At 44.2% G+C, this 22058-nt stretch overlaps 1 protein-coding gene across 1 annotated transcript in view; it reads left to right on the top strand.

Annotated features, from left to right (window-relative positions):
- SHB (SH2 domain containing adaptor protein B) overlaps positions 1-22058 on the top strand; it is a 266790-nt gene that overhangs the window by 173873 nt on the left and 70859 nt on the right. The window contains exons 4-5 of the mRNA XM_075316131.1: positions 14547-14715; positions 15519-15638. Coding sequence (XP_075172246.1) covers positions 14547-14715; positions 15519-15638 — 289 coding nt within the window. The remainder of the gene's footprint in view (positions 1-14546; positions 14716-15518; positions 15639-22058) is intronic.

The raw sequence follows: 22058 nt of genomic DNA, 5'->3' as shown, positions 1-22058 counted from the left end.
AATAAAAAGCCCGGGGCTGATTGAGAACTTGCTGCTATTTCTATGTAAAACACCTGCCATCTCAGGGTTTGGGAAGAGAAGGGTGGATATATGATGGTTTTACTCTGTTTTGTCATTTAATTGTAGAAAGGTACATGAGGCGAGCTGAGCTATATACAGTGCCTTGCGAAAGTATTCGGCTCCTTTGAATTTTTCACCCTTTTCCCACATTTCAGGCTTCAAAAATAAAGATAAAAATTTTAATATTATGGTGAAGAATCAACAACAAGTGGGGCACAATTGTGAAGATGAACGAAATTTATTGCTTATTTTAAACTTTTGTAAAAAAAGAATAAACTGAAAACTGGGGCGTGCAATATTATTCGGCCCCTTTACTTTCAGTGCAGCAAACTCACTCCAGAGGGTCATTGAGGAACTCCGAATGATCCAATGTGGTCCTAAATGACTGCTGATGATAAAGAATCCACCTGTGTGTAATCAAGTCTCCGTAAAAATACACCTGCTCTGTAATAGTCTCAGTGTTATGTTTAAAGCACAGTATCATGAAGACCAAGGAACACAACAGGCAGGACCGTGATAGTGTTGTGAAGAAGTTTAAACCCGGATTTGGTTCAAAAAGATTTCCAAAACTTTAAACATCCTAAGGAGCACTGTCCAAGCGATCACTATTGAAATTGAAGGAGTATCATACCACTGCAAATCTACCAAGACCCGGCCGTTCATCCGAACTTTCATCTCAAACTAGGAGAAGACTGATCAGAGATGCAGCCAAGAGGCCCATAATCACTCTGGATGAACTGCAGAGATCTACCTCTGAGGTGGGAGAGTCTGTCCATAGGACAACAATCAGTCGTACACTTCACAAATCTGGCCTTTATGGAAGAGTAGCAAGAAAAGAGCCATTTCTCAAACATATCCATAAAAAAGTGTTGTTTAAAGTTTGCCACAAGCCACCTGGGAGACACACCAAACATGTGGAAGAAGGTGCTCTGGTCAGATGAAACCAAAATCGAACTTTTTGGGCACAATGCCAAACCATATGTTTGGCGTAAAAGCAACACAGCTCATCACCCTGAACACACCATCCCCACTGTCAAATGTGGTGGCAGCATCATGGTTTGGGCCTGCTTTTCTTCAGCAGAGACAGGGAAGATGGTTAAAATTGATGGGAAGATGGATGGAGCCAAATACAGGACCATTCTTGAAGAAAACCTGTTGGAGTCTGCAAAAGACCTGAGACTGGGATGGAGATTTGTCTTTCAACAAGACAATGATCCCAAACATAAAGCAAAATGTACAATGGAGTGGTTCACAAATAAACGTATCCAGGTGTTAGAATGGCCAAGTCAAAGTCTACACCTGAATACAATCGAGAATCTGTATAAAAGAGCTGAAAACTGCTGTTCACAAACGCTCTCCATCCAACCTCACTCAGCTCCAGCTGTTTGCAAAGGAAGAATGGCCAAGAATTTCAGTCTCTCGATGTGCAGAACTGATAGACATACCCCAGCGACTTGCAGCTGTAATCGCAGCAAAAGGTGCCGCTACAAAGTATTAACTTAAAGGGGATGAATAATGTGTATTCTCTGTGTGCTATCCATGAAACTACACGGAAATCATAATCACCTGTCCACGCTCTTGCTGTCCTTGGTGCTGATATCTCCGTCTCTCTTGTGTCCAGCCACTGTCTCTACCCTCCGCAACTAATTCCGGATTGCAGAGCAGTGCATATGCATTATCCTAATTAGCCGGCCTGGAAGACAGCTTTGCTGGAGATGGGTGAGTTTAAAAAGCTTTTTAATTTAAAGGGACATCTTTTTTCTGGTACGTGTTTCATGGCACACACCATAGTGTTCATAGTGTTGTCCATGGAACATCAGTGATGCCAGAAAAAAACTGACTTGTCTCTGACGTGTACGCCGCACGGAAACATGTCAGTGAGAAATCACTGATGTGTGCGCAGACCCATTGATTTTATTGGGTCTGCGTATGTCCATGATTCTGGAACGTATAAAATCCATAACATATGTACCAAAATCACTGACGTGTGAAGGAGGTATAAATAGTACCACTGATGAGGTTAGTCCATGCTGTCGTATTTTGCTATAAAGCCCCCTTATGCCAGGTCCATGTCACCCAGAGGAAATCTTTTTGGCACTGGAGATACCAGAGAATGATTAAGCAATGTCTTCAGTGTCTAGCACATACATAAGCTTTTCTTCTCTCCTATTGTTGCATTTCTTATGAGATTGGCGTTATTTTGAAATATTATATTAGCTACTGTGTTACATGTTGAGTAACCTGAAACCTATCTTTTACAGTATATGTAACACGTTGCCCCCAATCTACCATCTGGGGAGCTGAGTAGCTGGTTATGTTTTAAGTGGTCTAGATGGCACGAGGACCAAGATGCGTCTCTTTGCACCTTCTGGATCACAAACTTAGACTATGTGCGCTACCCAATTATTGGCAGTGTGACAAATAAACCAAACCTTTTTTATTTTTTTGTGTGGTAACCATTCTTCTACCCTGTACATGTTTTGATAAATGTCCCTTGGCTACAACTTGCTTAAACAAGTATGTTGGGTTGAAAATCCAAACACAATGGGTACTCTAATGCCAATAATGCATGGCAAGCGGCCATACATATTAACAATCTGATCACCCGCTGTCTAAACCTGCTGCATTATATAACTGCCAGTTTACAGTGATTTTAGCCAGATTGTTTCGCCCTCTGTACATGCAAAAAACAAAGTACACCCTCTTTAACTACTATGGAAGAAAAAGGAAAAAATCTTGTCCTTAAAAGGTCTTGAAATTGGGTAAATGCAATCTCAAACAACGACACTGTATATTTCATCATGTGGTATTCATCTAACAAAAACCAAGTCAAAATACAATTTACAATGTGCAATGAAATATATCCTTCCTGCGTCCATAAGAAATGAAGAGGGTAAGTAGCAGCCAGGAGCTACTTATCAAATGCCTTGGTTAAAGGCCATGTGCGCACAATGCGTTTTTTCTTGCATTTTGGTTGCGTTTTAAACTGCACTGTGTCATTGACAAAATGCATGCATTGTGCTTCCCCAGCAAAGTCTATGATAAATCAGAAATTCCATGCGCATGTTGCTTCTTTTTCAGCAGCGTTTTGTTTGACAAATATTTGTAAAAATCATTGCCTACACAAAAGCAGCATGTCACTTCTTCATTGCATTTTGTGAACATTTTCCACCCATTCAAATGAATGAGGTGTGTCAAGACGCAACTAAAATGTTTAGCTATGCGTTTGCAACTGCCTTTTGGTTGCGTTTTGAATGTATTTATCAACAAAAACGCAGGTCACCAACTTTTCTCCATTCTCTCGTTGGTTGCAGTCAGACACGCCCCCATGCTGAGTGACAGCTGTCTGACTGCAACCAATCACAGCTGCCAGTGGGCTGGTCTATAACAGTATCATAAATAAATAATTTTAAAAAACGGCATGCAGTCCCCCCAATTTTGATACCCAGCCAAGATAAAACCTCACAGCTGAGGGCTGGTATTCTCAGACTGGGGAGACCCATGTTATTGGAGCCCCCCCAGCCTAAAAATATCAGCTAACAGCCGCCCAGAATTGCCACATCCATTAGATGTGACAGTCCCGGGACTCATTGGGAGGAATGCTGTGTGACGGTGTCCACACGACCTCCTTGGTCAAACAATAGATCACTGAACGATGTAGCGTAGTTTGTGAGATGGGTACGTGTGACCGCTACAAAACGACCTATGAGCGATCTCGGCAAATCATAGCAACGGTCTGGGCGTGTCACATCGCTAACGAGATCGCTAGCGATATCGTTGCGTGTAAAGTGGCCTTTAGTACTAGGTTTTGTGATGGCAGACATCTATGAGACACCCCCTCATCACTAATCTGTAAGTGAAAGTAAATAAACACAAACACCGAAAAATCCTTTATTTGAAATAAGACCTAACAGCACCTTCTTTCACCACTTTATGAACCCCCCAAATACCTCTCCAGGTCCGACATAATCCACACGAGGTCCCACGACGCTTCCAGCACTGCTACACCTGACACTCACAGTGAGCAGCCATAGAACAAGACTGCCCGCTATGAGCTTCACTCAGAAACTGAAGTGAGTCGTGTTATCAGCGGTGACGTCACTCAGGTTAGCCGCTGCCACAGCTGGAGTCCTCTACCTGTGACCGCAAATCACCCAAGTGACTGAAGTGAGCGGTGCCATCACTCATATGATTTCCAGTCACAGCTGGAGTCCTTCACATATCAGGTCGTGACACAGAGACAGAGCCGCGCAATGAGAATGAACTTGGGTGAACCTTTGACTTCACAGCTGCGGGCCCCGCACTACTGCCTGTGTCGCGGCTCTGATGTCAGAGGTTCACCCGAGTTCATTCTCATTGCTCGGCTCTTGTGTGGATTACTTTGGACCTGCAGGGGTGTTTAGGGGTTAATAAAGTGATGAAAGAGGGTGTTTTTTTTGCATTTTATTCCAAATAAAAGGATTTTGGGGATGTATGTGTTTATTTACTTTCACTTTCAGATTAGTGATGGGGGCAGGGTCCCATAGACAACTGCCATCACTAATCTAGCACTTAGTGGCTGCTGTGGGCTGCCATTAACTCCTTATTACCCCGATTGCTTAGGTACCCGATATTTACCCTGGCTATGTGTGCAAGGAGCCAGCGCTAAGCGGTGTACGCTGGTAACCAAGGTAAATATCGGGTAACCAAGCAAAGCGCTGTGCTTAGTTACCCGATATTTACAAGGAGCCTAACTGAACAGCCTGAACTACGGGCCGACAGGACGACACCCGACACTTTTCCCCGCACCCACACGGAGCTCCGACTCCCCGGTGAGTGCTGCACCCCCGGGGAGCAACCCAGCCGACACATACCCACCGCTCGCCTCCGCCCCCCGCACACATTATCCCGCTCGGCTCCACCCCCACCCTCCGCATGTATACACTGAACACACACACACACACACACACCTGGATAGTCACCTGTCCCCAGCCATGCAGTCCCCGGCACTGACGTCCTCAGCGCCATGGCCCCACTCGGCTCCACCCCTCCCGCACTCCTCCCCCTGCACACATTACCCCACTCTTCTCCACCCCCCACACTCCGCCCTCCGCATGTATACACTGAACACACACACACCTGGATAGTCACCTGTCCCCAGCCATGCAGTCCCCAGCACTGACGTCCTCAGCGCCATGGCCCACTCGGCTCCACCCCACCACCACCCCGCGCACATTACTCCACAGGATGGGGGCACATGTCAGAATGGTGGCTGCACCACGATGGGGGCACATACTAGCATTGGGCCACATCACAGCATCAGCATATTTTTACTTAACTTTACACTGTTCATGGCCTTCTTTCATTACAAGCCATGGACATCATTAATCATTAGACTCCTCTATTAAAATTGTTCCTTCTGTTGTTTGTCATTTTAAAACCAATAAACAATTATAAGAATACTAAATTAAAGCTAACCCATCCAGTCCATTCATTACCTTGTTATTCAATCTGCTAACCTACATACACATTCTAGACTACCCGATACGTTAGAATTGGGCCACCTTCTAGTATAATATAATATGAATGGTAAGCCAATATATTGCAGAATCTAACGTGAGCGGACACTGGTGGTTTGTCCACATTCACACCTCCATGTTTCACAGTACTAAGTTTGCAGACTGGCTGTGGGTCTCCTGATCTGCACTTGACAGCTTAATCGACATATTTGAGGCAGTCAAGTTCGGGTCAGTAGATGCCCGGCCTGTCCTTGAATCAGTCTTTTGGACCTTTACACACAGATGTGGGAATGCAGCTAAACTGTTAGTTCTCCATTCTAGGTACGGTCGATGTGTGTGGGCACCGTGACCTAGGTTTTTAGCTATGATTCTTTCTTTGCCTCTCTGGGCAGAAAATACTTTGACATAACAAATGTTCATTGTTGTCAGGGATTCTTGGATTGTTTGCCTGCAAGCCATATTCAGTATAGTTGGTGGTTTAGCAAATCACACCAATGTGCTATGATATCTTTTCCTCCCAAGTTGCTCAGAAAATTACTCTGCATTTTGCCTCCTCCTGATTCCCTCTCATGAGGCAAAGTTATCACGGAGAATTAAAATGCAGTTAATTTCAGTATTAAGTAGTGCACGGAGGACGTTGGGATGGCCTCTGCTTGCTTCACTGCATTCAAAAGAGGTAATTGGCTTTTAATAACCTTTCCATGCAGTTGGAAACAGATATAATTAAATCTAATCCTCTCGTACAAGCCTTCCATAGACTCCACAATCATTCTCTTGAGGAGCCGGTGTGTTTGTATGTTAAATATCTCCACTGCTCAGGAAAGCTTTAAGTCTCTTATGACGACATTAAGTCCAAGTGTTTTTATGCTATTAGCAATTGTTTCACTATTCACCACATTACTCTGTTCACTTTGCTCAAAATAGAAAATGCTCCCACATTTTTTCCTCCTGGAATAAAACCTCAACCTTTTCTACAACTCATGGAGGATTATACCACTGCTATGTGCGAGCTGAATGCTACTATTGCAGGCATCTCTTGATAGTCTCCCACACCCCAGATGAAGATATCATCCTATTTTGGAGCAATGAGCAAGAAGTTTGTATCCAATGATTTGTGAAAAGAAGTTATTTTTTATAAAGGTATAGTTAGCTAAAAAATAGAAAATTTGTATGCCTAAATGGCCAATTTTATACCATTTACTGCACCTTTCAAATGTCTTTTTATAAGACAAATGAGTAGCAGATATTTGCCAAACAGTTTGATCTGCCTGGTTGGATTTCTTAAGTTATTATTTGTTGCTGTAGTCGCCCTGCTCCCACACTTCATTTCCCGTAATTTCTTTTTCTGTTTTTCCTCTCCTTCCAAGAGCCATAACGTTTTTAATTCTCCAACAATATATCTATATGTGGGCTTGTTTTTTGGGTGATGAGTTGTACTTTTGAATGAAACTCTGGAGACACAGGGGTCAGTGGGTACTCTCGTCCGCTGGCCCAGCCCTCTTTAGAAAAGCCGCATTGACCAGGGCTCATCCCAGCTGAATGTCTGAACTCCTTACCCATGGGCAGAACACTACTCAGACAACACAGGGTGTGGGAACCACAATAATTAGACTTTATTGGATCCCCAACAGCCAAAGGCATATAACACAAAACCATGCAAACCATACGAAGTAAACGCATCAGAGTCTCACTCTTCCGCTAGCTTACCAGGGATTAGAAAATTCGAGCCTTCTGAGCTTCTAGGGCCACATACTCCAAACCAGCAGCACCCTGCTTTTGGCAGGCACCCACTGAGAATAGGATAGTGATAAGCGTAGGAATCTTCACGAGCACTGCAAAGTCCGTAGCAAGTTAACCGAATCATCCCCAACCTGAGTTTCTTCCAGCTGAATCCTAGGACCCTTGGCGGTGCTCCTACAAAATGTACTCCAGTTTCAGATTCCCTAGCCGGCACCGAAGTGCCTAGGCTGGGTAATGGACTTCCAACTGGGATCGAAACCCCTAGATTGAAGCCATGTAGCAAAAGAACAATCTGGTGACTCCAACAGTCCCTTTTTATATCTGCCGGACACTCATTTCAGGGAATGTGGTCTCACCGGATTGGTGGATTAAGGCGGTGCTCTGATTGGTTGGCATTTCAATCCGCATAGGTAATTCTCATCTGAGTAAAGCCCCTGTCACATTTAACGACTTACTAGCGATCTTGAAAATGATGCAACCCCATAAAGATCGCTGGGAGGTCGCTGGTGAGATGTCACACAGTCAGACCTTACCAACGATGCAGTAACAATGAGCGACCTATATAACGATGAGCGACCTGTATAGGAGGTCATTGTTGGGTGTCAAACACAGCGATGTGTCCTGCCCAGCAGGACAACACCTTTGAAGGAAATGGTCCGGACCCTTCAGCAACGACCAGCGATCTCACAGCAGGGGCCTGATCGCTGGTAGGTGTCACACTTAACGAGATCGCTGCAACAATCTCGTTAGCGATATCTGTGTGCGTGACGGGGGTCTTTAGGTAGACAGAGTGGCTGGGGGAAGTTATATTAATTTACCAATCCACATTCACAGACAATGGAAGGCTCTGATAGTCCTGGAGAAAACAATAACTCAGCAAACACTAGTTAACACACAAAAGGAACTCTTGTCTGGCCAAATTAATAATAACCCTTGACAGACATTTTACAGGGCTGTGTCTTCACAGAAACCATTCATTTTACCATATAGTGTACTGGAAAAAAGAAAAAAAAAATTCCAAGGTCTCCCCTGCTGGCGTGTGTTTCAAGGGTGTTTTACACGCTGCGACATCGCTAGCGATAGCTAGCGATAGCGTGCGCGATAGCACCCGCCCGCGTCGCTCGTGCGACATTTGGTGATCGCTGCCGTAGCTAACATTATCGCTACGGTAGCGTCACAAGCACATACCTTTACAGTGATGTCACTGTGACCGCCAAACAATCCCTCCTTCAAGTGGGAGGTGCATATTCGGCGTCATAGCGACGTCACTGCGGCGTCACTAAGTGGCCGCCCAATAGCAGGGGAGGAGATGAGCGGCCGGAACATGCCACCCACCTCCTTCCTTTCCTCATTGGTGGTGGACAGCAGGTAAGGAGATGTTCGTCGTTCCTGCAGTGTCACACGTCACGATGTGTGGTGCCGCAGGAACGATGAACAACCTCGCTACTGACCAGACAACGATTTTTCGTAAATGAACGACGTGTTGCAGACCAACGGTTTTTAACTCTTTTGCGATGGATTAAGGTCGCTCATTAGTGTCACACGCTGCAATGTCGCTAACGACGCCGGATGTGCGTCACAAACAACGTGACCCCGATGATATATCGTTAGCGATGTCGCAGTGTGTAAAGCACCCTTTAATCCCGCTGTCAGATGGGTTTAACTGGTTAACAATCGCGATCTCTGATTCACCCACGGCTGTTAGAGGCACATGATGGCTAATTATTTCAGCAATCATGTACGGGTATGATGTAGGCTTGGCGTGCGAGGCCGCATCAAATACAGGGACACAAATTTTGACGTACATATGTGCCCCACTATGTATTTGCATTTTCCGACCATGCAGAGCTGCTCTAGTTCATGCTCCGCACACACCACAGCTCCTGGTCAGGGATGGAAGCATAACTCACTTATATAAAAAGTGAGTCTACAGACAGTGGAAATGGTTCACAGATGCTACACATGTCACTTCCTGTTTTATCACGTAGGAGCTTCAGCAGCCACTGGAGTTTATATCCTCTCATAGACTTTCATTGACAGTTTGTGACATAATTTCTGACTTCTGGACAGTCAGAAGTTGCGATAACAAGATGGAGCTGTGGAACCGGAGCGATGCCGAAAAAAGGTGAAGACATCGGAGGGTGAGTATGAGCCAGAGACAGAGGACTTAGATTTAAAGCATCACTCCAGTGCTAAAACAAAAAACACTGCAGTGGTGCTTAAAAATCTTCAATCTACTGCCTCACAAACAATGCACAGTATCTCCTATGTGACTGACGTGTCAGATGCTAGATTGCTATAGTGAAGCAGAATGTATATTAATGATTAAGTTATCACTGAATGCTTAATATTTTCTTTGAATAATTTAGTACCTCATTACATCCTTTTCTCTTATGCTCCTCAGTTAGAAATTTCCTATGTTCTTCCCTATAGAATAAGCACTTTACCTGGTCTCTTCAGTTCACATTAGTGCACCTTGTTTTTTTTGCAAAATTTGTATAAGATCAAAACGGTTTTCCAAGGCATCGGCTATAGACAACAAAAACTAAAGCCTGCTTTACACGTTACAATTTATTGTACGATCGCACCCGCCCCCATCGTTTGTGCGGCACGGGCAATTTGTTGCCTTGGTCGCACAATGTTGTAACCCCCCGCCACACGTACTTACCTTCCAAACAATCTCGCTGTGGGCGGCGAACATATACTTCCTGAAGAGGGAGGGACGTTCGGCGTCACAGCGACCATCACACAGCGACCGGCCAATAGAAGCGGAGGGGCGGAGATGAGTGGGACGTAAACATCCCGCCCACCTTCTTCCTTCCTCATTGCCGGAGAGAAACAGGTAAGCTGCAGTTCATCATTCCCGGGGTGTCACACGGAGCGATGTGTGCTGCCTCGGGAACAATGAACAATAGGACGTTCGATTTTTAGAAAATGAGCGACGTGTCAACGATGAACGAGAAGGGGAGTATTTCTGCTCGTTCATAGCTGTCACACGCTACGATATCACTAACGATGCCGGATGTGCGTCACTTAGGACGTGACCCCGCCGACATCTTGTTAGATATATCGTAGCGTGTAAAGCCTGCTTAAGCTTCCGTAATTACATTTTTACAGTTTTTAAGCCAAATAATGAAAAAACAGCACCACAGTGCAAAATGTCTGTGGGCCAATTTCTCCGAAGTAGGAATGGCAAACGCTCCTCTTCCTCCACCGACCGGTCACGCCCTGTTCAAATGACAACAGAAAACAGCCATGATGAAAATATTTTTAGATTCTTTATGATGTAATGTCTAGTTTATATGTTGAGATGTTACAATTTTTCCTTCTTGTTAATATACTGTAAGCCATTAAATAGTTTAGATCTCTCCAGCTTTGGTTCTGACTTATTTTGTACCTACATTTTAGGCAGATGCCTAGTATTGGTATAAGTACTTGGTGTGTGTCTTTCTTCTTATCTTTTCCATATCCCTTGGGCTGATTTCTTATTTTCTAGCATTTCTCTTCCTACTGAGAGGGGAGTGCTGTCCAGGTTAGGACCGAGCCAGTTAAGGCTGCTTTCACACATCCGGTTTTTGCAGTGCGGCACAATCCGGCTCAAAAACCTATGCAACGGATGCGGCGAAAAAAACGAATCCGTTGCATAAGTTTCTCCATGCGGCCCGTCCGTTTTTTGATGGATGCGGCTTGATACTGAGCATGCGCAGTTTAAAAAAACGCGGCCAGATGCCGTTTTTGCCGCAGGACGCCGCATCCGGCGTTCATAGGCTTGCATTGTAAATGTCGCCGGATCCGGCGCGATGCGTTTTTTTTTGCCGCAGACAAAAACGTTCACTTGAACGTTTCATCCGGCCGCCGCATCGGCTAAATATGCCGCACCCGGCAAAAAACGGACACAACGCAAGGCCATGCAGCACAATCCAGCGCTAATAAAAGTCTATGTGGAAAAACCGCACCCGGCGGCAAAAAAAAATGGATGCGGTTTTCCCGCAAAGCACCGTATTGTGCCGCACAGCAAAAGCCGGATGTGTGAAAGCAGCCTAAAGGGGGCTTTACATGCTACATTATATTGCTAATGCGAAGTCGTTGGGGTCACGGAATTTGTGGCGCACATCCGGCTGCATTAGCGATGCCGTTGCGTGTGAACACCTATGAGCGATTTTGCATCGTCGCAAAAACGTGCAAAATCGCTCATCGGTGACATGAGGGTCCATTCTCAAATATCGTTACTGCAGCAGTAACGAAGTTGTTCTTCGTTCCTGCGACAGCACACATCGCTCCGTGTGACGCCGCAGGAACGAGGAAGCTCTCCTTACCTGCCTCCCGGCCGCAATGCGAAGGAAGGAGGTGGGCGGGATGTTACGTCCCGCTCATCTCCGCTTCTATTGGGCGGTGGTTCAGTGACGCTGCTGTGACGTCGCTGTGACGCTGAACGAACCGCCCCCTTAGAAAGGAGGCGGTTCGCCGGTCACAGCGACGTCGCCGGGCAGGTAAGTATGTGTCACAGGTCTGGGCGATGTTGTACGGCACGGGCAGCGATTTGCCTGTGTCGCACAACAGATGGGGGCGGGTACCCACGCTAGCGATATCGGTACCAATATCGAAGCGTGTAAAGTAGCCTTAAGGCTACTTTCACACATCGGTTTTTTTCCATCAGTCACAATCCGTTTTGTGACTGATGCGACGGATCAGTCGCAGATTGTGGTACAACTGATGCGACGGATCCTGTAAAAAAAAAAAAAAAAAAAAAAAATGAATCTGTCATACCAGCTTTGGAACCTTGCAATTTGATTGTGTACATGGGCATGCTCAGTAGAAAATGATGGAATCCAGCACTGTGACGGATTACGGCATTACCATAGACAACCATTATACCTCTTGACGGATTGCGACAAAATGCTGTGCAGTGCGTCGTTTTTACTTTCGGAAAAAACGTTACATTGTGCTTTGCTTCCGCCCGACGGTCAGTCATTCCACGACTGATGCAATGCAAGGCCATCAGTCGCAATCCGTTGTTAATACAAGTCTATGGGGAAAAAATGGATTCCTGCTAATTATTTTGCATGAATCAGTTTTTTTACTCAAAGCAACAGATTCTGATGGAAAAATGACGGAAATGTGAAAGTAGCCTTACACACCATTCCCACCCAGTTGCACACCATTCCCACCCAGTTGCACACCATTCCCACCCAGTTGCACACCATTCCCAGCCAGTTGCACACCATTCCCAGCCAGTTGCACACCATTCCCAGCCAGTTGCACACCATTCCCGCCCAGTTGCACACCATTCCCGCCCAGTTGCACACCATTCCCGCCCAGTTGCACACCATTCCCGCCCAGTTGCACACCATTCCCGCCCAGTTGCACACCATTCCCGCCCAGTTGCACACCATTCCCGCCCAGTTGCACACCATTCCCGCCCAGTTGCACACCATTCCCGCCCAGTTGCACACCATTCCCGCCCAGTTGCACACGATTTCCGCCCAGTTGCACACGATTTCCGCCCAGTTGCACACGATTTCCGCCCAGTTGCACACGATTTCCGCCCAGTTGCACACGATTTCCGCCCAGTTGCACACGATTTCCGCCCAGTTGCACACGATTTCCGCCCAGTTGCACACGATTTCCGCCCAGTTGCACACCATTCCTGCCCAGTTGCACATGCAGTGTGCACCATCTGCTCTAGGGTTTTGAACTTCAATTATTTTGTATGCTATCACTTTATTCCTCATGCCAGGCATTCTTGTGTATGAGAAGGAATCTGCCGGGATGTTTTTGCTATGGAATCTGCCTCTACATTATGCGGCTCTCAGAGAACCTGATTCCAGTGATGTCACTTATGGAGTGCCTGCTGCAGTTTTGATAGAATACCTTTTCTTTTTTCCTTTGTTGTAGATGTAGCAGTGGTTAGAAATGCTGAGCTGTGTATTACCCAAGTCACTCTAATGATTGTCAGCTTTTTGTGTACTGTATATTGTCAACAAGCTGCCAATCAGTGGTGTGGGAGGAGGTTATACAGATTAGCTGGACTGTCTGGCACATGGCACCTAGTCCTAGTACTGATAATCTCCTGTTAATTAAACACTGTGTTGAAATTACAGCACGCTATTGAGCAAGTGACCTATCCCTGGGATCAGATTAAATAGCAAAAACCTGCTGACTGGTTCCATTTATGAAGGGTGATCCCATACCAACGGACCATGCTAGTAAGCAGTTATCACACAACCTGCTGCTTAACAGATGCCAGATGGCTTTTATACAATTCTACTTTTCACATTTCATGAAATATTAACCATTTCATAATTTTGGTTCTCTGTAATACAGAAGCTGTTAAAATCCTCATGTTCCAGAGCTTTGTCCCCCATGCCTTGTTTTATCCATCTAAATAATTTATTATTTAAAGATGGCTTTTATTGAAAACACATTTCTGAGCATAAGGCTGGTTTACTGATGCCGTGAATAAGGAGCCTGAAGCGCCACATTTTCTGCTCCTTTGCGTTTTTTCACTATGAATATAAAAAGGTTTCATGGGTGACTGTGCCTTGTTGTGTGGCGGATACTGCCCTCGTAGACTGTGTGTGGCCTAATAAGCCCGTGTGTGACCAATCTTGTTCATCTGAGCATGGCAAAACTAGTGAATGAGATGCCAGCCTACCTCCAGGTGGCCATATACCAGGGCAAAAGGCAGACCCCAAAGCAAAATCTATTGGACATAGAGGCAATCAAATGTTGTTCTTCTTATCAAATTTGTAGATGAACACTTAAGATCTTGTGTTTGTTGTTTCTAGGTTGTGTATGCCTGGTTAATTCCTCTCCTTGTTCTTCTGTTATTGCATGACCATGCCTTAGGCCCCATTTAGCTTGTTGTATACAGTACACAGCAGTGAAATGCTTCTCAAAACTGTCAGTGATTTGTTTGTCAGGCTTTATTGCTAAACAAAGTAAAAGTTCAGACTAATAATTATTACCCAAGAGCGTGGTTTTCGCTGAACCTTTGAGCCGTGGCACACTGCCAATTTGTAAGCTGTTAAACACTGATATAATGCTGATTGTCAGTAAATGGGAAATACCGTTTCCTTCTCCTAGCAGAACATTTTAGTTCTAATCTGTGGCAGGAAACCAAGTTTTCCCAATCTTTTCCATGGGTACGAATAGGCTGGACATTCTCCTGCAGCAATGTTCTAGATTATCTGTGCTACGAGGTTCATTGATTGACATTAGTAATTGGATACTTTTAATCTTTTTCAGCTCAGTTTAATGGTGAGATAAGACAGTCATCGCCTTCTCCATCAAGTGACAGACGTAGACAGCTCCGAGCCCCTGGAGGTGGCTTCAAGCCTATAAAACATGGAAGTCCCGAACTTTGTGGTATCCTGGGAGAAAGAGTGGACCCAAACATTGCACTGGAGAAACAAATGTGAGTTTTGGGTTGTTTTGGTTTCTTTTAAGTTGGGGGCATGGTTATTTTGAAGAGTTATGATATACGTTTAACGGAATCTGCCAGCAGGTTTTTGCTAAATAATCGGAGAGCAACATAATGCTGGCAAAGAGATTCTGACTCTAACAATGTATCACTTAGATTGCTGGGTGCAGCCGTTCTGACACCATCAGAATTTTTACATTTAGCCCTGTAGCTGAGCTCAGAGAGCTATCCCGCCCACACCACTCTCAATAGACATTGTGCATTGACAATGAGGTTTCAATCACAGGAGGGGGCATCGCAATGAGCGTGTGCATGAGATTATAGTCCAAGAATGATAATAAATAGGTGATAAACCCATTAGTTTAAGTAAATAACAGCACACAGCCTGATAAGAGAGGCATAGTTGATTTTTTTTTTTATTTTAACCTCTATAGCATGCTGTCCTCAGATTACATAATAAAAACCTGCTGATAGATTCCCTTTAATGACTAATGCTGAGACTACATATAATAGCTGGCTGAAACTGCTGCACAACTTTGTGTCACATTCATGTGGCCATTGACCCGACGCGGGTGCACAACCAGCCATAACATACTTCTGCTCCTTATAGGGGGCTGTAAACAAAATTGTACTTGACCATTGTTCCATCTATGTGAACTCTAAAGCCGGGAGGACAACTAAAACTTCAACTTTTAAATTGCAATATATATAGATAGATAGATATAATTCTTTTTTGTCTGGTGGGGGGGGGTTTGTTATTCTAAAACGTAAAAAAACAAAACTTTGTATGTTTTCAGTTGGTATCATGGAGCCATCAGCCGGATAGACGCCGAGAATCTGCTGAGGTTGTGCAAAGAATGCAGTTATCTTGTACGAAACAGTCAGACAAGCAAGCACGACTATTCTCTGTCATTGAAGTAAGTAAATTCTATGGGATTTATTAGGAGCATTTACTAAATGAAGAATATCCTATGAAACTGCAGGGATTAGTGGGACGAAAAAAGAATAGTCTTCAGTTTTGGCTGAGATATGCCCTTTACTTGTGGCAGGGAAGGGGTCAGCAGGATTTCACTCTCCTCCAATCCCCCCAGACTATTTATAAGTGCATGTAACACTTTCAAAGTCCAGCAATACCTTTACATGGCCAGTTCATTAGTCTGTTACTAAGAAATCAACTATTTGTAGATCTGAAGTCTCCTTAGCCTGAAGTCACAAAGCATGGAGGCCTTGTCAAGCAGGAGGCGGTGGCACTGGGCAGGAGATGAGCTGGAGCGGTGGAGACGTCAGATCTACATGTAGTTCTTTAGCCTTATTTGCATATTAGTTCACAGACTGATTTCTCAGTAATGGCAGAACACACTAACCAATTTCACACCTTAGATTCCCTGAAACCCCTTCACGCTCTGGCGATTTTCCGTTTTCTTCCCCCCCCCCCCCTTTTCCTAGAGCCATAACATTTATTTTTCTGTCAGTATAGCTATATGAGGGCTTGTTTATTGTGGGACTAGTTGTACTTTTGAATGACTCCATTCATTTTACCATATAGTCTACTGGAAAACGAGGGAAAAATTACAAGTGCATTGAAATTGAAAGAAAAAAAAAGTGCAATTCTCAATTTTGTTTTTTTTTTTTCCATGTTTACTACATGGTAAAACTGACCTTGAAATAGGATTCTCCAGGTCAGTATGAGTTTGTAGATACCAAACATGTAGAGTTGATTTTTTTTTTTTTTTTATTATTTATTTATTTAAATGGTCTTGTCATACCAGTGTGATTAGATAGAATCCTAATCAAAAGATAATGATCACAGGTCTTATTTGATCCATCCAAACTCCGTATCAGAGAGGTGTCCTCTGGTTGATCCGATTTCACCATGATGAAGAGTATGTGTTAAGTAGGTCTTGAACAAACCACAATTATGAAGAAGGAACGCTTACAGTTCAACATATGCAGGAAACCAGTGGTTAGTTTGCAACATATGCAGGAAACCAGTGGTCAAGCCAGCAACATGTGCAGGAAGCTACTGGTGCCCACAGCAGCATATGTGGTCAGGTTACATGACCATGACTCAGCAATCACATGCTGGTCACCAATTGCAATACTCAGTGCACACGACACCACAATGTACAAAGTTTGGTATAAAAATACAGGGCTCGCTTAGTGAGATAGGGACATTTCCAGGACGCTCAAAGTGGACGCCTGTGATGCAGGGGCCGGGTTGTTTTTCTTCTCACTAATCGATTCCCTCCGATGAGGAAGGAATGCTACAACATACGGTAATGTTGATGCATATTTCTGTTATTGTAGAAGATTCTATGACTATAAAGTAGTGCTAATGTCTATGTACCATTGATTATTCATGTGCTATTAAAATAAATAATATCTTGCTATAAAGAATCTTAGTATTCGTGCCTGATTAGGATATCAGTGAGCGTTTCACAAGTACGGGCTTTCAGCCTCTTTTTAGGAGAATTTAGCAAGACAGGTCTAAAAAAAAAAAATCCGAAATTTGTAAATAAAAATTAATTTTGCCATTATCGCCATTTTCCGTGACCCTTAACATTTTTCATTTTTCAGGATCTGGTGTGAGGAATTATTTTTTACACCATGAGCTACTGTTTTAACTGATACCATATATATTAATACATATATTTTATTTTTATGGCGCAAGGGTGGTAATTTGAACTTTTTTTTATTTACTTTTTTCTTTTTTCATTTTTTTACACTTAAGTAACCTTAAGTGACTTGAAGTTTAGATTGTCCAATCACTTGTGATATACAGAGCAGTAAATCAGCACCGCTCTGTATAGCAGAAATACTTATCCCCTAGAAATGCTGGCTCACAGCCGGCATTCACAGGAGGATCGTAATGACAGGCACAGATGTCATCGGCTGACTCCTGGCTGTCATGACAATCCATCGATGCCTCGTTGTCATGTCATAGGCGCACTGATTGGAGCAGAGAATGACCAGTCCCCCTGTCTGCACATATTGTGTCACTCTGTCAGAGATTTGACAACGGGTATTTACCTGGTTAACAGCCGCGGGTGCATCTCTAATCCATCTGCTGCTTTTACCAGCACATAATATCTGAATAAATCAGCTGTCATGTGTGGGGAAAGATGCAGATTCGGGGTGCAAGCCCGTAACAAAGGTAGGGACACTACTTTTGACGTACATGTACGTCAAAAGTTGTGAAAGGGTTAAGGTGGCTAGCGCTACATGTTTTAGATGGCCTTCAAATGCTTTTCCTCCCTACTTACCGATAAAAATTCAAGGTGTGCTTTGCCTCCGCAGATTAAATTCAAGCAAGCCCAATACCTGCTCCCCCTAACATTTGTCATTCGAAGACTCCAGATCTCCATACACATTAGATAGCTGGCAAATCCTACCCAACTATCATCTATTGTGTATGGCTACATTTAGGTAATTTTTTTTTTAGCCAATTAGCTTTCTTTGCAGATGGATCTCAATTATTGCCATTTGTTAGGCTTGGCGCTCTTCTGTATCCATGCTGCACCGAATCATTATAGTGTATGCCTCTTGAGAAATCTGTTGATTTTTATATTACTTTAGTATTCCATATCCTAACACAATAAAAGTAGAAAATTTGGGGGCATGTTAGGCATCATGCTGCAGTGGCACAGGCAGCTCCTTAATATTGAAAAGTAAGGGTGCTCTGTGCCACTCTCCAGATTCGAGATTCAAGTTTGAGCTCGCCCTAATAATGCAGTGTACATTCACTTTTGGCCAAATAGATTGCAATTGGCCCTATGTCTGCTAGGAGTTTTTGAATGTTTTGGGTCTGCTCCATCAAATCTGTTACACCAGAATACTAGCTTAAAAGCATTGAAAAGTTGCCAAAAGTTTGGTGAAACTCGAGATTGCAACTAAATTATGCGACTGTTTGCGTTTTCACCAGTTTCTCACAGCTCCAACTAAAATGGGCAGAGGTGACAGCGGGATGAGCTGTGGCATTTCTTACTCGAGAAGTCTCACTCCAGTACCTGTCTGGAGTGAGATTTCTGGTGTAGTAAACAGAGGTGCACACCACTCATCAGACACTCCAGATTCATTAAGAGATGCGCATCTCTTCAGGAACCACGGGCATCTGAATCCAGCATGGCCACACATGGGAAGAACACCAGTGTTGATGTATCTTAGGTTTCATCTAGGCTTTATGTAACAATATCTTTGGAATGCCTTTACCGTATTTATCGGACTATAAGACGCACCGGACCATAAGGCGTACCCTGGTTTTAGAGGAGGAAAATAGGAAAATAAAATTTTAAGCAAAAATGTGGTCATGACACACTATTATGGGGCGAGGATCTGCTGCTGACACTGTTATGGGGGTAATGTCCCCAAATTCTCTACTAAGGTACCCCATACTGGTAATGATCCTCCTGCCTTGCATATTATCCCCATCCTTGTATTTATGTCCCCCATCACATAAAAACCAGAAATGTTTAGGCTATGTGCACACGTTGCGCTTTTAGCCATATTTTTGTGTGTTTTTTGGGTGCAGTTTTGGTCTCAAAACTGCATGAATCTCCTTCCCCAGGAAAGTCTGAGATTTAATTTTTGCTGTCCGTACAGGGCAGTTTTTTTTGGCTGCGTCTTTGTAGTGACCACAAAGATGCAGCATGTCAATTCCTTTTGCGTTTTGTCCCTGCGTTTCTGAGGGCTGGTATTTGGCCAGATACTGCTCCTCATATAAAGTCTATGGGGACCAGAATCGAGCGTAAAGGAGTAGGTGCAAGTGCTATATACTCACCGATCACCAGTCGGCTGTCACACTGCAGCCGCGACAGCTCTTTCATCTTCCGGAGCCAGACGCTCATTAGGCTCATAACATATTCACTCCTTCCCTGCTCACCGGTGGCTGTGATTGGTTGCAAGCAGACCCGCCCCCACTCTGAGTGACAGCTGTCTGACTACTGTCTGACTATAGACAATCACAGACGCCGGTGGCCAGATCTATATCGTACAGTAAATTAAATAATTGAAAAACAATGACGTGCAGTCTCCCCCCATTTTTGATAACCAGCCAAGATAAAGTCTCACAGCTGGGGGCTGGTATTCTCAGGCTGGGGAGACCCAAGTTATTGGTTGCTCCCAAGCCTAATAATATCAGCCAGCAGCCACCCAGAATTGCCGCATCCATTAGATGCGACAGTCCTGGGACTTTTCCCGACTCATCCCGATTGCACTGATGCAATGGCAATCGGGGTAGTAAGGAGTTAATGGCAGCAGCCCATAGCTGCCACTAAGTCCTAGCTTAGTTATGGCAGGCGTCTGAGTCACCCCCCCCCCCCCCCCCATCGCTAAGCTGTAAGTGAAAGTAAATAAACACAATCACCCAAGGAATCCTTTATTTGAAATAAAACGCAAAAAAAGCCCCCTCTTTCACCATTTTATTACACCCTTCCAGGTCTGAGTAATCCACACAAGGTCCCAAGACGCATCCAGCTCTCCTATATCTGACGATCACAGAGAGCGGCTATAGAGCATGACCGCTCTCTGTGAGAGTCAGGCCGCACATGAAGTGAGCCGTGTGGGATCAGCGGTGACTTCAGCTATCACCACACATCACCTGACTGAAGTCACCGCTGATCTCACTTCAGCCGTGACCTGATTTGTGGTTACAAGTGGAGGACTCCCGCTGTATATTCACCTTTCCTCACTCCATGCAGCATTGCTCGTCTTCCTGTCTGTGCCAGCAGCAACGCCGCTGACCTGTGTGGAGCCGTGCGCTCAGCCATGACTTCATCGCTGTGCTCACTGCTCTCCACACACATCAGCGGGCAGGCAGACAGGAGGACATCATGATGCTGCAGGGTTCGGTGGCCAGTGAGTATACTTATTCACTGCCCCCTTCACTGATGATGATACGCGGGGGGCAGTGAATATAGCCACACATGTTCACTCGAGGCTGTAAGAGCCAGGGCTGGCTGTTAAATTAGGCTAAATTAGGCTAATGAGCGGGCCTACGTGGTCACGGTAGGTGCTGCTACAACCTGCTCCTGCCTCTGATGACCCGCTCCACCACCACCGCACACCCCTTCCCCATAGCCATCGGACTATAAGACACACACCCCTATTTCCCCCAAAATTTTTGGGGAAAAAAAGTGCGTCTTATAGTCCGTAAAATACGGTACTTATCATCTTGATTCTGAGACTTTTGTTTGTTTTTCATTATACTATTAGGGGGAGTATGTTTTTAAGTAAAAAAAAATAAAAAATAATTAAATTCTGAACAAATTTGCACTTTACAAATTCTTAATATGTCTGCTCTTAAAACCGATATTATTACTATATAAAATGGTTCAGAATGAGATCTATGTTCCTACTGTATGTTAGCCTTGTTTTTTACGTGTTCATTTATTTTTTGGGAGACTTTCAATGGCTTTAAAATTTGGCAGTCATTTTTGACAGTTTAAAGGAACTTTTAGGAGCCAATGCTAATAGGGTTTAGTTAATTTGGTAACTCATGCAGTGCATCACCTGATATAACACAACGTGGAATAAATATATGAAAAAAACCTACATTAATTTAACAATATCTCAAAGCAAATTTTTTAGATTTTTCCAAAACTGTTTCCAGTTATGAATATATACCCTACATGGGGCCGTATACTACTGTTACAGATAGTTAGTTTATTTATATTACTTTTTCTGAAATAGAATCTAATTTTTTGCCAAAGCGGAGTGACTGCTTTTTTTTTTTGCACACTATGCTATTATATTTATTGGTATCATTTGGGGTTCCTGACACTCTTTGATGGCTTTTTAATCCAATTTGTTTGTGATTATAAAACTTTAATTATGGCTCTTGCTGCTTTTCTTCTTTTGTAGTGTGTGTGTTCCACTTGCGTATGACTCATACGAGTATCGCATCGGTGTCACCAGGCATGGCCTCATACTCTCTGGAAACTAGCATCTCAGCTGCATAGAAATACATGCATGCGACCTGCTCTTGTCAGGAGAGTGTGCGGCCGTGCCGGGTGATACTGATGCGACACTTGCACGAGTCATACGCATGTGGAACCGTACCCTAAAGCGGAGATCCAGGCTGTGGTGTGGCCATGATTTATGTCTTACGTTCTTGGTTCCTGAGTTGGCACCGCCGTATACAATATGTCCATGGCAGTGATATGTTGATTTTCATGGGATATATTCTCTTTTTACAAACCACAGTACTCTTTTGGCCGAACTAGTCAAAAATCTCTTTTAAGGAAATCAATACATGAGGCTAGACCAGAGGAACACATTATTGCTCGTGAGGACTTGCACCAGTAAGCAGCTCAGCTGCGCCCTGCTGTGTCTGCACGGCT

This window comes from Anomaloglossus baeobatrachus, chromosome 1 (genome assembly GCF_048569485.1).
Source record: "Anomaloglossus baeobatrachus isolate aAnoBae1 chromosome 1, aAnoBae1.hap1, whole genome shotgun sequence".
Classification (NCBI taxonomy): Eukaryota; Metazoa; Chordata; class Amphibia; order Anura; family Aromobatidae; genus Anomaloglossus; species Anomaloglossus baeobatrachus.
Note: the sequence above shows the minus strand (reverse complement) of the source record. Positions and strands in the feature narration are given on the sequence as shown.